General features: G+C 35.0%; 1 protein-coding gene across 1 annotated transcript; it reads right to left on the reverse strand.

Annotated features, from left to right (window-relative positions):
• Positions 1 to 1412: 1412 nt before the first annotated feature.
• Positions 1413 to 17311, reverse strand: LOC129076412 (olfactory receptor 52R1-like). The gene is made up of 3 exons (XM_054580596.1): positions 17227 to 17311; positions 8661 to 8680; positions 1413 to 2054 (listed from the first exon to the last, which is right to left on the reverse strand). Exons 1-3 carry the CDS (start codon positions 17309 to 17311, stop codon positions 1413 to 1415), a joined length of 747 nt encoding a protein of 248 aa, XP_054436571.1.
• Between the last annotated feature and the right edge of the window lie 235 nt (positions 17312 to 17546).

Raw genomic sequence — 17546 nt, forward strand, 5'->3', positions numbered from 1 at the left:
GATTGGTAAACAAAGATAAAATACAAGTGTATGATGGTAACTAATATGCTTAATACTTTTTTTGAGGTGGTGTTAATATGGTTGTATGCAAACATCCGAACACCAAATGTGTGCACATATTAAATATGTGTAGCTTTGTTCATGTTAAATATACCTTAATAAAGTTGAAAACAAGAAAAAAAGAAAACATAGTTTGTAAAAGAGCTTAAAGTTTTGATTTAAAGGGTAAGTGACTATTAACTAATATTATTACATTTCTAGTGAGTTTGTCACTATCTTTAACCATCCAGTATAGTTATATTGAATAGAGAATCCCCTTCTTTATTCTTTTCCCAAACTTCTTCATTCTGAAATCCATTGTTATTGGGAAATCAGTAAATTTTGTAAAGAGAGACCAACTCAGAACACCTAATTCTAATTGTTACCAGTCTCAATTAACTGAGATTCTGAAAATTTTACATGTAGATTTTTAAGCTTTTCTGAAACTTAATCTATTCCACATCCTCCCTGATTACCCACAACACTTCCCTAGACTTTAGCACTTAATCTCTTCCGTACACTTTTGTTGTTTCAATTACTTGTTTTCATACTAAAACTAAAGCTTCTCAATTGAAGATAATTTTAAAACAATACATAAAGTTGCAAAAATTAATTAAAATACCACAAATATCAATACTCTGAGCAGTTGTTATTAGCATTTGAGTGTATTTTCTGAATCTTTTTCTATGCATATATATTCTTTTTTGGAATTGGCACCAGCATTATGGGAAAGTTTTTAATTTTTACTATTATACCTTGACAATTTTTGCATCCTTAGATACTCTTTGCAAAGAGCAGTTAAATGATATATAATATTCAACAGCTCATTTCTTCATCTAGTTTCTTATACATTAATATTTGAATGGTTTTCTGTTTTCCTTTTTATAAACAATAAATCTATACATGTCTTGTACTTTTACCTCTAAGATTATGTTTCTATAAAAAGATTCCAATATAGGGAAAGTATATGCACTTTTAACTGTTTTGATGGAAATTTCTATACTCCTTTTTAACAAGGTATACCAACTTATCCTTTTACAAACAATTTAAAAATAATTTTCACCTTAGTGGCTTGTGTAAGGTGACATTCTTTTAAAATAGTCACTCATTTTAGAAGTAAAAATTCTTTTTTCTGTTTTCTTGTGATGACGAACATAGGTCAACTAAGCATTTATTAACTGAATCTCTTAGAGAACTCTAGTTCTGGGCTACCTGAAAAGTGTTTCCTTTTGTTTTTTAAAGGTTGTCAACCCCTGAGTCAGCTGTTCACAGAGATGACTTAGTGATGATATGTGATGGCCAGGCAAACTTTCTGCATTTCTGTCCCCAGATCAGTAGGGCAGTTGTGTTGGTTGTGATGCTGTGCCCCTGGCTCATAGGTCTTTCCCACAACATCCTTGAATAACCCTGTCCCTGATTTGCTTGGTTCTAACTCCATAGATGATGGGGTTGAGCATGGGAGGGACCAGTAGATAGAGATTAGCCAACATGATGTGAACCACTTGGGGCACATGATGACCGAAGCGGTGGGTGAGAAAAGTAAAGAGGGCTGGGATATAAAAAGCCAAGATGACACAGATATGGGAAGCACATGTGCCAAAAGCCTTGAGTTGGGCTTCCTTAGAGGGCAACCCCAGCACAGCCCTCAAGATCATCACATAGGATACACTGATGACAATCAAATCGAAGCCAACCACGGAGAAGGCCACAAAGAGCCCGTATGCACGATTTACTCTTGTATCAGCACACACCAACTTCAGCACAGCCATGTGCTCACAGTATGACTGAGGAATGACCTGGCTGGGGCAGAAGGGCATGCTGGCGACCATAAAGCAGAAGGGGCTCACCCATAACAGCCCTCTCATCATCACAGCCGCCCCCAGTTTCCCCACTACAGAGGGGGTCAGGATACTAGAGTAACGAAGTGGGAAGCAGATAGCCACATAACGGTCCAAGGCCATAGCCATGAGCACTCCAGACTCTACAGAAGTAAAGGCATGATAAACTTCTCTATTCTTGAAAGTGTTCTCAGTTCATACAAAGGGCTATGTTTCTGGGTTTGCAAATTATTACCTGAAGGAATTCTCTTTAAATTTTAGATTTTTATTTACAGACATATAGTAAATTCTCAATAATATATGTTAGATAGATAAATGAACAAATAAATGTTCATTTGTTCACAATTGGTGTATTAATTGAAGTGACAAAATATTTTCTGTATTTTAAAAATACAATTTAGATGCTCTTAGGGTTAGTGTAAAAGAATATTCTTTTTAAAAGACAAAATAATTAAAGTGCAATAAATAAAATATGTAAAATTAAAAACTATACTTATCAAGAGAGCTATTAGTCTTTGTATATGTCATTATGTAATTATTAAATACATAAATAAATTAGTCATTTCAAAGATAGATATATAAGATATTTTATTTTGTTCCCAGATGCTGAATTTTGGGGATGAGAGAAAGAAAGTTACAGTGGATTGAAAGAGAAAATAGGGTAAAAAGAGGGTGGACATTAACCTTTATTGCATTGTGATGTTTTATATTTGTTCTTTTATTTAATCCTTACATGATAGTATTATTCCTGTTTTACAAATTTTAAAACTGAAGCATAGAGAAATTAACTAATTACCTGAGAAAAATATTGTTATAAACAGACATAAGTTTTGAACTGATGTTATTTGATTTTAAGCTTTTAAATTGTACCATGTTTCTATCTTGTTTTGATTAATGTGTTTAAAAATCAAATAAATCACAAGTAAATTGCATTATACTGGAGGATACATAAAAATTAGTGATGTAATAAGTAATATACATCTCTGAGTAGGCTGAAGCTTTGAACTTTATTACGTGCCAGTTCCGGTACCTGAGAGTTACGTCTAAAGCTATTTTAATTAATACAAGTCATTTCAATTTTATTTCTGAAAAATCTTGCTTCAGAGGAGAGATAAATGGCCCATAGAAGTTGTTAGTAGCTAAGTTCAGCAAGTGGCAGCAGCTGAGAAACAGTAAAAGCAGGGGTCCGCGATCAATACCAGCTCAGCCAGAACCAGAGGTGAGCAAGATAAGAGATGGCTCTTACCAAGGTGAGATGGAATGAAAGGAGGGAAAGATATTTTAAAAAGAGACAGAAAAGGAGAACACTGCAGATAATTACTATGTGTAGGCATTGAGTTAGGCTAATTTTACCTGCAGATAGTTCCATTTTCAAAATGTTTGCTCTACTTTTTATGTGAACTGGAAAACAGATATTTATATGTGAAACCTTGTAGCTTTACTGCTGAACAGTTAGTAATAAAACAGCATAATTTTATTAAGGATAAGAGATATAGTTGGTAAGTCCCTCATCAATGTGAAATATAAGAAACATCTTTTTAACAATTGATGTTTATTATATTAATAAATTAGCAATTATTGTCAAAAGGGGGCCAATGCATTTGCTTTTTTAGAAAATTGTATTATGTAGAAAAATTACTCAAATATTTCTCAAGTAAATTGTCTTGAGAGAAAGTCCCAAATTTTATTACTACCAAGAATTAAAGTTCAGGAATACTTTCTCAGATGAATGATATCTTAAACTCTTTTTACATGTCATTTTATTTAATTCTTAGGGCAACCTCATAGGGCAATTACTACTGTTACCCCTGCTCTGTAAATTAGGAAAGAAACTAGTAAGAGATAGAACTGGAATTCAAACCTGGCTGTGTCTTACTGTCCTGCTGAATGCCGAGCACTACCTTATACTGCTCCTGTATTACTTCCTTTCCAACTGCACATGACTCACTTGGCATGACTAGATTGTTCCCTGGTTTCTCCTACAAAGTTCTTCTAATAACTTGAGATCATAGTGTCATATCACTTGTCCTTACTTCCCAGACTAAAGCCCTCTCCTCTTATTTTAGTCTAGTGGTCAAGAAGGTTATCAGTGGCCTGACTTCTGAACCTGGACTGTCTGCCTTCCAATTCTTTGGTTAAGCAGATAAAATATAACCTCTGTCAGACCAGTTTTTCTATTTCTCAATCTCTACGTCACATACAGCTTTGACTCTATCAAGCATTTTGGTTAACTGTGCACGAATAATTGGATTTTTTAAAAATGAACCATAGATAGGTGGAAATAGTGAAAATGGGTGGCTACAAGTAGATTTAGTGCATTTTTAACTTTCATAGCTTCTTCCCCAAATTTCAGTTAAACTCTTCTCTTGTCAGCAAAGATATCTCCAAGAGAAAGCTCCCTCCATTCCCCATGGCAATTAATATTTTTTTTAAGTCCCTCTATATCAAAATGACAGAGATTTTAGACAGTTTTAGTCATAGTCTTCTCTAAGTTGCAATTATTAGAATACTCATGTGTCGGACCTACTTTAGGGGACAAGGACATATTATAAGCCAATGTTATGTTAAGGCCCTGCTGAACTTACCATTTCACCACAGAGGGAAACAGAAATGACTTCAGGCTAGAGGCTTCTCAGCCTCAGTGCCAAGGCCTTTATTTGTAGATCCCAGATTCCTTGAGCTGTCTTCTGAGTTTTGCACTCATGGGACACCGATTTTTTCCAGCTCTGCTACCCTCTCCAAACAAATGATTTCCCTGAGAAATTTCTTAGAAATTCCCAGAAAAGGACAGGGTTCAGGACCATAGTTTTGACCTAGACTATGATGTTCCACAGATTTTGGAGACTGGAACATATCAAGGAGGGCCTGCATCACCCCAGAGACTGGGGAAAGCAGTTGAATCTACCAAGAAATTATTTCATTTCCAATAAATTGACATATTAGTTTAGGTTCACTATATCTTAGTTTCTTCTTTTTCTCTCATAGTCCATGTAGATGTTTTTTCCCTTATAATTGAAATATAATTTACATATAGTATGATGTAGAAACCTGAAGTGACCAGCTCAAATGATTTTTACCTACATATGCAGCCAAGTAGGTTTCAACCAGGGAAGTGCTAAAATCTCCAAATCTGATTACGAATTTGTCTTTTTCTTTTTACTTCTGTCACTTCTTTATACATTTTGAAGTTTTCCTATTACATTTCCGATAAGTAGTAAGGTTGTTATGAGTTCTTGTACCTTTGCAAAATCTCTCCTTTTCCTTGGTGATATGGAGTGATTAAATTCCATGTGCTCTAATAATAGTATGGCTACATTCATCATATATATTGGATTGTATAAAATATCCTTTTGTACTTTTAATCTATCTGTGTCATTATAGTTTACTTGCAACTTTTGTTTTGTAATTGAGATCTTTAGTCAATTACATTTATTGTAATTATTAATAAATTTGTTTTGTGTCCATTAATGTTTTGTTTCTTCATTGTCCCTTCTGGTTTCCCTGTTATAGCTTTGCTCACTTTTTTTGAATCTTTAAGTGAGATCAACTCATGTGTGTTTACATATTCTATTTTATTTTCTCAATTGACATTTTGACCATACTTCTTTGGTTTGTTTGTTTTGTAATTGCTCCTGACATTATGTTATGTAACCTTAATTTATAGAGTCTATCATGAATTAATATTATACTGCCCCCCAGGTAATGTAAACACTTTCAACAGTTTGATTCCATTTATCTAGTTTTTAACCTGTATGCAATTATCACCAGATAAATATTTCTACATATGAATCTCTCAACACATTGTCATTTTTTACTTTAAAACATAAATTATTTTTCCAGAAATTAAGAAAAGAAAATAATATTTTATGTTTAATCACATATTCCCTTGTTTTAGCATTCTTCATTCTTTTTTGTTTATTTGAGTTTTCACGTTGTATTAGTTTACTTTAGCCAGGACATTTACTTTTGAGAAAGGACTCTTAGATGATGATTAGGATGAAGGGTTTTTTTTGTTGTTGTTTTTTCACATTCTGTCTCTCTGTGTGTGCATGTGCATAAACTTTTAGTGAAAACACCCATAAGAATGTGGAAAAAATTCCCAGGTAGGTCACTGGAAAGGATGGTAACTGGGGCCACTCTGACTTTGTACATTTTTGTTCCCAGATACATGTAAGCTAATTATTGAGATCTAGCTCCATGTAATGATGATGTATATTACATAGTGTACCTGGAATATATTGTCCTGTTTTTCAGAAGATATCATCTATAAGGCAACTGAACTGCATCTATTCCATTTCTATAGCAACTTGGAAACTTTTGGTTGGTGCAGTATGTGATAGGACCATGGCCATGTGTCTACTGTTGTAATTATTTGCTCTAAATTGCATCCCTTCATGTGACATAATGCCACTTGAGACTTTGTGTTAGGGACCATTCTGTAAGCCATCGGATACTAAATTGGCCATTGCCTCACAAGAAGAAAAAACAAATGTATTCCCATTATATGTGTCAATTACTGTCAAACTGATTTGTTGCCCCTTTCAGGGTGGGATAACTCCATCAAGTGGCTTATTTTTACTCGAGGGAGAATGATACATTCAGTGCTTAACATTGTTTTTGGTAACTGCCAGGTTGATGGTCAGTAGAAAATGAAATTTGATCAGCCTTGTACAGTAACCGTTACTGCTATCATAGTTATTGCATTGTGCCAGCACTGGGACTGCTTATGTTAGAAGCTAGATGCTAACATTTATCAGACCCATTCTGTGCACTGGGTTGTTTAGGCCATCTTCTATGCTATAGAGAACCAGATAAGCATTGATCCACACTATTTAGAGATAGGGAATATTTGCATTATGACAAAAGCTGCTCTTCCATCACAGCTGCAGCTGATCACTGTTCTACTTTCTATCCTTATAGATTACATTGGTCATTTCTAAAATTTCATATAAATTGAATTAAGCACTATACAATCTTTTATGTCTGCCTATTTTCACTTAACATCGGGTTTTTAAACTTCGTTCATGTTGTACGTATTTGCAATTTATTCTTCTCTATTAGTGCATAGCATTTCATTATATCAACATAGTATTTTTTCATAAATGAGATGTATTTTTCATCATTAAAAGTATGAACTTTAAACAGCTTTTTGAACCAATGGATACAATTCATCAGCGTATTCAAATTTAGCACCTGCCCCATCCTTAGTAGCTTTTTTAGACTACTGTCTTTATTATGAAGGAAGCACCATGAGTTTTTCCAGATCGAACTTGGGCTTCTTCAGCAGGTTTACTTTTCTAATGAACATATCATAGGAAAAAAAATAGATTGTGAAATCATTTTCTATGTGTTTTCTAATACTGTTTGAAATCAATTTATTCATTCAAGGGCTTCCCTCGTGGCTTCTATCTAAGGGGCTTTTAGCTGGTCTAGGGAGTCTTGCTCTTACCACTATTATCAGTGTTCTCCTGGATTTGGTGTCTGTTTCTATGACTCCTGCCCTTCTTCCTTAATACACTTCATGTCTTTCTGCCAATAAATAAATAAATAAATAAATAAATAAATAAATAAATCCTATCAGCTTCAGTCAAGTTCTGCCATTTTTTTGACTAAAGAATACATTTTGTCACAGTTAAGATTGACACCATGGAAGATGGTCAGGATGCTTTTACCAAAAACATCCTCATAATTAGCTAAACTTTCTAAATGTAACTCTATTGTTTCACACAACAGGAAAACTCATCTAAAAATATGGATTTTGAGTGGGTTCAAGATGGTAGAGGAGTGAATGGAAGTTATACTAACCTCCTCTCAGCATCAAGCTGGAATTGCAACTAAACTATGGAGAAATCATCCAGAATAAACAACTAAAAAATAGCAGGAGAGAATCCCTATAACCACAGACAGAAGAAACAGCTTCAACTCAATGTGAGTGATACAGAGTATGGAGGGGAACTGAGAGGGCTCCCTGGGCCCCTGGGTAGCTGAAGTGCCAGAGGAATATCTCAGCAGTCAGGGCAATCCCCCTGAGAACTGTGGGATCTAAACCACTAGCTGGGCTCCACAGCCTACAACTCCAGAGCCTGAAAAGTATCCAGATAATATCCAGCAACAAAAAGTAGCAGGGATTCTGTCTGTCAGAAATGGACAGCTGGCGACATGAAGAGTCGTTCAAAGGGCCAACACATAAATTTTCATATGCAGCCACTTACCATGGGCTCCAGGAAAGTAGGGGGCAAAGTGGAATAGACACACTTGAAGAGAGACTGGGGATGGTGGTTTTGGGGGGAGAACTGAGAGAGCAGCTGCCAGGGTCCAGGTGCTGAGTCATCCCCCATATTGCAGGAACCATCTTGCTCAGGTAGACTATTCCCCTCTGGGTGGCATCAGCCTGAGGAGAAGGAATAGCCCCTCTCCCAAGTGGTACTCTGCCCCAACCTGTGGTGCTTAAGCCTGACTGCTGAGTGCCGAGTGACTAGATTGACTATTGAAGGAGTCAGCCACAGACAGTAGATATCTGGTAGTCTCAAATAGGATGCCTAAGGCCACACTTGGACATCAGCTGACATCACCAGAGATGGATCCAGAAAGAAAAAACAGTGCACCTGCACAACAGCATACAAGACATTGTGGGTGAAGAGACCCTCAGCCAGGCAGCTGGAGGGAAGGGCTCACTAAACAATGACACAGCAAAAATTAAACCAAATTACATTCAGAGAGCCAACAAAAATGGCATAAAGGTTATCCCAAGAACATCAAATTCAGGAGATCAGGAGACTGTACCACAGAATCCCACTGGTCTCCTGCAAGAGAATATCACACCACAAAGACAGCAAGTAAAAACAGATCAAATTGAGAACTAGAAACAAGAAAAATCTCCCTTAAAAAAGGGAGACAAAGAAACAACCCCCAATAAAAAGGGAAGGAGGGATCCCCAGAAAGTGTTAAATGAAATAAAGTTTATAGTATCACACACTAAGTTCAAATGAATGGTTATAGGGAACCTCAATGAGCTTAGTGAGAATTACAAAGAATTTACTGTAAATTAAACGAGTATGAAAAAGGACATATAAAACCTCAATAAGAACCCAGAAGAACTGATGAATACAATTTCTTAAATGAAGAACACAGTAGAAGGAATGAAAACAATCTAGATGAAACAGACGATTGAATCAGTGAGCTTGAAGAAAAGGTAGAAAAAAAGTCCAAGAAAGACCAGAAAAAGGAAAAAATACTGGAAAAGAATGAAGAGGGATTAAGGGAACTGCAAGACAACATGAAATGTTACATATATATATATATATATATATATATATATATATATATATGTATGTATTAGGGATACTAGGAGCAGAAGGAGAGGAGCAAGGGATAGAAAATCTGTCTGAAAATGTAATGACAGAAAACATCCCTAATTTAATAAGAGAAAAAGTTATATAAGTCCAGGAAGCACAGATGGTCCCAATCAAGAAGAACCCAAAGAGGCCCACTGCAAGACATAATTAAAATGCCAAAAATCAAAGACAAACAGAGAATCCTAAAAGCAGCAAGGGAGAAACAAGAACTAACATACAAGAGAGCTCCAATAAGGCTAGCAGCTGATTTCTCAACAGAAACACTACAAGCCAGAAGGGAATGGTAAGAAATATTGCAAGTAACTAAAAGCAAAGGCCTGCAACCAAGACTGCTCGGCCCAGCAAGGATCTCAGTTAAAATGGAAGGTGAAATAAATAGTTTCCCAGACAAAAGAAGGCTAAAAGAACACACGTCCACCAAACCAACATTGCAACACATGCTGAAGGGTCTGCTTTAAGAAGATGGAGAAAAGAGTGAGAGAGAGAGAGAGAGAGAGAGGAAAACACAGGTACAAAGAGGAAAAATGGCAATGAAGAAGTACCTATTAATAATAACCTTCAGTGTTAATGGATTAAATGATACCATCAAAAGACACAGGTTAGCTTAATGGATAAGAAAACATGACCTGCACATATGCTTCATTGAAGTGACTCACCTGAGAACAAAAGACCTACACAGACTGAAAGTGAATGGTTGGAAGAAAATATTCCAAGCAAACGGAAAGGAAAAAAAGCTGGGGTAGCAATACTTATATCATACAAAACAGATTTCAATACAATGGCCATAAAAAGAGGCAGAGAAGGACACTTCATAATACTCAAGGATAGAATCCATCAAGACATAAACATTGTAAACATATATGCATCCAACATAGGAGCACCCAAATATATAAGGAAAATATTGGAGGACTCTGAGGAAGATATAAACAGCAACATAAACATACTTATAGTAGCAGATTTTAACACCTCACTGTCAACAATGGATAGACCTTTGTGAGAATTACAAAGAACTACAGGGAAACTACAAGGATATTGTGGCACTGAATGATGTACTGGATTGAAAGGCCTTAACTGATATATACAGAACTCTTCACCAAAGAAGCAAAACAAATATTCTTTTCAAATGAACATAGGGCATTTTCAAAGATAAAACACAAAACAAGCCTCAACAAATTCAAGAAAATGGAAATCATGTCAAGCATTTTCTTGGACCACAAGGACTTGAAACTAGAAACCAACCTCAAGGGAAAAAACTCAAAAACAGTCAAAATCACAGAGGCTGAATAACATGTCATTAAACAATGAAAGGGTTAACAATGAGATCAAAGAAAAATAGAAAATTTTCTGGAAACAAATGAAAATGAACACACAACAGTCCAAAATTTATAGGACACAGCAAAGGGAGTCTTGAGATGGAAGTTCATAACAACATAGGCCTATCTAAAAAAGAAAAAAATTTTCAAATAAAAAACCTAACCCTATATTTACAAAAACTGGAGGAACAACAGCAAATACCTAGGGCAAATAGAAATAAGAAAATAATCAAGACAGACCAAAATTAAATGACATAGAGACTAAAAGGACAATTCAAAGCATCAAAAAATCCAGGAGCTAGTTCTTTTAAGAGATAAACAAAATTGACAAGCCTTTAACAAGACTTATCAAGAAAAAAAGAGGACCCAAATATTTAACATTAGAAAAAAAAGAGGAAAAATTACAATGATACCACAGAAATACAAAGGATTAGAAGAAATTACTATGAACAACTATATGTCAAGAAATTTGAAAACCTGGGTGAAATGGACAAATTTCTAGAACATATAATTTTCCAAACTGAATCAAGAAGAAGTAGAAAGCCTGAACAGACCCATAACAGCTGGTGAAATTGAAGCAGTAATCAAAACACTCCTGACATACAAAAGCCCTGGACTGGATGGTTACACAGGAGAATTTTACAGACATTTAAGGAAGACCTAACCTCTATTCCAAACTATTCCAAAAAATCCAACAAGAGGGAAAACTTCCCATCTCTTTTTATGAGGCCAGCATCATCCTGATCCCAAAACCAGATAAAGACACAACAAAGAAAACTACAGGCCAATATCAGTGATGAACATACATGCTAAGATCTTCAAAAAAACATTGGCAAGCTGCATCCAGCCATACATTAAAAAGATCATGCACCATGATCAAGTGGGATTCATCACAGGGATGCAAGGATGGTACAATATTAGCAAATCAATAAATGTAACATCACATAATTAAAAGGAAAAGACAAAAAACACATAATCATACCAATAGATATGGAAAAAGCATTTGATCAAGTACAGCACCCATTTATGATAAAAAACACTCAGCAAAGTGGGAGTAGAGGGAGCATACCTCAACATAATAAAGGCCATATATGAGAAACCTACAGCAAAAATCATATTCAGCAGTCAAAAACTAAAAGTTTTCCCACTAAGACCAGGAATATGACAAGGGTGTCTGCTTTCACCACTTCCATTCAACATAGTTTGGTAGTTCTAGCCACAGGAATCAGACAAGAAAAAAAATAGGCATCCAGATTGGAAAGGACGAAGTAAAACTGTCATTGTTTGCAGATGACATGATAGTGTACATAGAAAACCCTATAGACTCCACCAAAAAACTTAACATAGTAAGTGAATTTAGCAAAACAGTGGAATACAAAATTAATGTTTAGAAATTGAAGGCACATTCATATATCAACAATGAAATATCAGAAACAGAAATTAGGAGAAAGATCCCATTTAATATAGCAACAAGAAAAATAAAGTACTTAGGAATAAACTTAACCAAGGAGGTAGAAGACCTGTGCTCAGAAGACCACACAACAGAGAAGAAAGAAGTTAAGGAAGACACAAGTAAATGGAAGCATATACCATGTTCATGGGTTGAAAAAATTAACATCATCAAAATGTCCATACTACCCAAAGCAATCTATGGATTCAACACAATCCCTATTAAAATACCAATCAAATATTTCACGGATATAAAACACACATTTCAAAAATCCATACAGAATGATAAATGGTCCAGAATACCCTCAGCAATTTTGAGAAAGAAGAACAAAGAAGGATGGATCATAATACTTGATATCAAACTATATTACCAGGCCACTGTAATCAAAACAGTCTGATACTGGCATACAAGCAGACACATAGATCAATGGCAGAATAGATAGCTCAGAAATAAACCCATGTCTCTATGGTCAACTGATATTTGACAATGGGGCAAGAGCATGAAATGAAATAAAAATAGCCTCTTCAACAAGTTCTGTTAGGAGGTCTGGACAGGTATTTGCAAAAAAATGAAACTAGAACACCAACTTATGCCATACACAAAAATAAACTCAAGATGGATAAAAGACTTAAATATAAGTCATGAGAACATAAAATTACTAAGGGAGAACATAGGCAGGAAAATTTCAGGTATCCCACGCAGCAATATTTTCACCAATATGTCCCCTAGAGCAAGGGATATAAACAAAAGACAAAGCAAATGGACTACATCAAGTTAAAAAGCACTGCACAGCCAAAGAAAACATCAGCAAAACGTAAAGGCAACCAATTGTATGGAAAAACATATTGGCCAATGATACCTCGGACAAGATTTGATCTCCAAGATACATAAACAACTCATGTCTTCACACCAGGAAGATAATCCAATTAACAAATGGGCAAAGACCTGAACAGACTCTACAGGGCAAAGGGCAGAGGACCCATAAACATAATGAAAGGATGTTTAATATCACTAGCCATCAGAGAGGTGCAAATTAAAATCACAATGAGATACCACTTCACACTGGTTAGAATGGCTGTCATAAACTAATCAACAAACAACAATTCTGGTGAGGCTGTGGAGAAAAGGGAACCCTAGTACACTTTTGGTGGGAATGAAGACTGGTGCAGCCACTGTGGAAAACAGTATAGAATTTCCTCAAAAAGCTAAAAATGAAACTGCTTTATGACCCAGCAATTCCACTGCTGGAATTATACCCTAAGAATCGCCAAACACCGATTCAAAAGAGTCTAGGCATCCCAATATTCACAGCAGCGTTGTTTATAATAGCTTAGTGCTGGAAATAGCGTAAGTGCCCATCAGTAAGAGAGTATATGAAAAAACTGTGGTACATTTACACCATGGTATACTATGCAACAGAAAGAAAGAAGGTACTCCTACCCTTCAAGACAGCATTGATGGAACTGCAGAACTAGAGAGTGTTATGCTAAGTGAAATAAGCCAGGATGTTAAAGACAAGTACCATACAATCTCACCTATAAATGGAACTTAATCAAGAAAACAAACAAGCAAGCAGAATAGAACCAGAGACATGGAAATAAAGAACATACTATTAGTGACTAGAGTGGAAGGGGAGGGAGATAATGGGGGAAGAAAGGGGTAGGGTCAAGTCAAGGAACGTATATAAAGGACCAATGGACAAGCATAATGGGCAGGGCATAGAATGTGGGAAAGGATAGGGTGGGCACAGCAGGGGAGAGCAATGGGGCAGTAATGGGTACAACTGTAACTGAACAATAATAAAAGAAATTTAAAAAATTAAAATTGCTTCTTTAAGATAGGAAAAAAATTAACTTTGATATCATCAGACCCAATTCTAGTTACTTGAACCCTTGTGACTATTTATTTCCAGTATTTCATATATTGAACATAGCTGGTGCTTTCATATCATACCGATATTTTTCAGAAAATGGATCAACTACTTTCTTCTTGGTTCAGTTTTGATGCCTCTTTAAGTGTACTTATTCTTGTCCATTACCATGGCACTTCTCAGAGAACCTCCCACATTTTTTTATATTTGCCTATCAATTGCCTTGAGTTATTTCATGTTTTTAGTTACTATGCATAAATTTGTTATAAATGTTCATGTTGAAGTAATTGTGTACACAATAATTGTATTCTTCTGAGTCAACACCTAGGAGTCTAAATGCTGTGTGACATGATAAGTTGATATTTAACTTGAATTTGGTTTACATAACAATGAAAATAGATTATTTTTGAGATTATTTCTCTATTTTTACTTTTACTGCTATCTATTGTCATTATTTGTCAGTTATTGTGTACCTTGTGTTAAATTTTCTTTGTATGATATTAAGATGATTGGTTTCTTCTTTACTTTTATATTTGTGCCATAATCATTATTTTCCTTTCTTTTTAGATACTTCTAATGTGCTTTTGAAAACTGCATATTATATATTTTTATTTTGTTTTTAGTTCAGTGCCTATCTCTCTGTTTTAAGGGGAAAGTTTAGTGCATTTAAATTTCCTATGGTTATTTCTTTATTTAGAATCCTTTCTGCCATTTTATTTCATAGCCTTTCTTTTATATATCATGTTTTAAAAAATTTCCCCTCTTTTCTTGCTTTCACTTGAGTACATCAAATCCTACTCAAAATTGTTTATTTTTACTTTTAAGGACCCTTTCTTAAATTCAGATCCAAATTTGTTTATTTTTCCTATTGATTTATTATTAGTATTGAAATTTTCCATAAAAAGTGGTATAAGTTGCCAATTCAGAATTAGGTTTTGTCATTTTGGTTCAGCGTTACTTCTTGGTGCTCTTGTTGAGTTTATTGTCACAAAGCTACACAATAGCCATCTTGGGCTTTGTTCAAAGCAGGAAAATAATCTGTTTATTTCATTCACCAGTTAAGATCGATGGCTTCTGTAAGCAATATTGATCACTCACTTTTCAGCCACCTTTTATGAAGTGAGTGCATATAATTGTGAATCCTCTGGAAAAAAGAGACTCTGAAAAGAATATGAGAACAAGTTGAATTGTTAGCCTTTAATCTCGAGAAATCAGGGCATGGTAGAGAGTTATAAAGCAAAAGAAAAGTAGCCAATAACTGATAGGTTATGAAGCAAGTTAACTGCTGAGTCTTACTCCTGGGTAACTTCCAGAGCAATTTCAGAACATGTGCTTCAAAGTCATCTTGCCTAAGGGATAAAAAAAGCTGGGATATTTATAAATTTACATGTATGTGTTAGTGGTTTAGAACTGTTGCAGATGGACTTCTGCTCTCAAGCACTTTGCAAAGCTTTATATAAGATAGAGTCTACTCATAAAGGCTGTAACGTAAAGAGAAGCAGATATTGGCAGCTGGAAGTCCAGCTGCCCTGTAATAAAATGTTAAGTCATAAGAGGAGAGGATGGTCAAAAAAAAATCCTCTAGAATGGCCATTCTGATTTTTAGCAAGACAGTTTGGTTCAGATGTCATCGTCTCACATGGAGAATGCTTAATTTCATTTGTCAGATGATAGTTCATTGTCCAGAAACGAAATCAAGCAAAGAGTAGGCTTATCCTTCCTCATTATTTTTGAATATGCCTTATTGACACAGATGCCTACCTTGTATGTAAGCCTTGTTATGTCTTTTTAAATTATACTTTTGATGTTTATCAAATACCATTCACATTGTTATTAAAGTATAACCTGACTGCATTGTTCAGACAAAACTTTTTCTTAAGTAAGGAATATATACATTTTATATACCTAAAACAAATATAAATCTGTGTGATGATAATTTTACCTAAATTATCATCAAAATTTCATACTTCATAATATTCAGAAAATATTATTTAATTTAGGTATTGAACCACTATATGACTTGTATAAAAATTATAAATTTGTAAATGAAGCAGAAAAGATCACCTTTAAGTAGCTTCTAGTGAATGAAATACATAATGTAAAATGCATGTAATTTGGGATACCTGGTTGGAAATCCAACAGCAAATGGCAGGACATGTCGATTTCAATGCTTATCTAATGAGATTTGCCAAACATGGATCAAAGGAATAAGTATGTTAAATAGTAAGTCATTTTGTAGTTTGTCAAGTGCTTGCATAAATATTTGGTATTTGTGGATTACGTTCTCTGTTTTGTAGGTAATTTAACTGAGGTGAAATAAAGTGTGTGACTCCAAGTTAAAACTAAAGTATTTTGATTACTAATAACCTGGTCTTTTAACTGTGTTGCCTAATCTCTATGAATGCTACATGTCCTGCTTCATCTATCAATGTGATTTCTAGCATTTACCTCAAAATTGAACAGTTTTCCAATTGTTTTGCCTTACAACTATCTTAAGCTCTAGCTGGGGATCCCAGGTACCAAATACTTATCATTTTAGGCCCAACCTTTTCCCTATAAATTCCCTGTGATATCCTAGGAAGTAGGCTGTTTTTCTGTTCCTCCCAAGGGTCTACACCCTCGAGAGAAATAGGAGTATGTACATCTATATAAAGTCAAAATATAAAGGTCTTGCTCCTATTTTTCAGGGATATATTGAACATCAGTTTTGGTAAGTTCAAGTAGCTGAAAATCCCTTTGAAAAACAAAACCTTGGGCTTTGTTAGACAATTTAAATCCAAATAAATTGACTATTGAGGGAAGAAGAAATGCTGTGTGTTGGGTGTGTGTGTGTGTGTGTGTGTATGTTTGTGTGTGTGTGTGTATGTATGAGTGGAGGTGGGATTGCATAACCTAAAATTTAAAATAGAGTTTATTAACCCTGATATCAACAGGGTCCCATTTACTTGATAGTATTACAATAAAAGTGACTCTCACTGTTATTTTAAAAAAGAAAAATCCCTCTGCACCCAATCTAGGACTTCTCATGGCAAAGGAATGTTCAGAGAGTTTTTGTTGAAGTAATAATTAACACAGGTATTCACTAATTATCTTCATTATGCTAAAGACTATATCATAGCTTCTAAAATAACTATTTTAGATAGATCCTTTTTTTAAATAACATTTAACAGAAGAGCAAACATCTGCTGGAAGGCCTAAGCAGCTTACCCGAACTCAGTTTCCAAGCTGAGATTTTTACCCAGATGTTTTTGCATCAGACTTGAGGGCTGATTTTTTTACCTTGAGGAATGGAAATTCTAAGTGGTCAGGGCAATGCTTGATCTGATGAGTATCCTCCTTGAAGCACTCTCTTCTTTATTACCTGCTCCATCCTCTCTCCTAGGTCTACTCCCAGATTGCTGGATCTTCTTGTGCAAGATGCTCTCAACAATCTTGCTGCTCCTCATGGTTCTATATGAAACTTAAATTTTGTACTTTGTACATTTTTCCTGAGTGATCTGATCTTCTTTCATGACCTCGGGTACCAACTATCATGCCAACATTTCTGAATTGTCAGCTCTGTTGGGTTATTTCTCCTGAAGTTCAGAGTTCATGTCCAAAAGCATACTCAGTAATAGATGAAGTTTACCATTGAAAATGTTGATGAGTGGAGTGACTATAAATATCTCTTGGTTAATATTA

This window comes from Pteronotus mesoamericanus, unplaced genomic scaffold (assembly GCF_021234165.1).
Source record: "Pteronotus mesoamericanus isolate MK-2021 breed Mesoamerican mustached bat unplaced genomic scaffold, CSHL_Meso_final contig_591, whole genome shotgun sequence".
Taxonomy (NCBI): domain Eukaryota; kingdom Metazoa; phylum Chordata; class Mammalia; order Chiroptera; family Mormoopidae; genus Pteronotus; species Pteronotus mesoamericanus.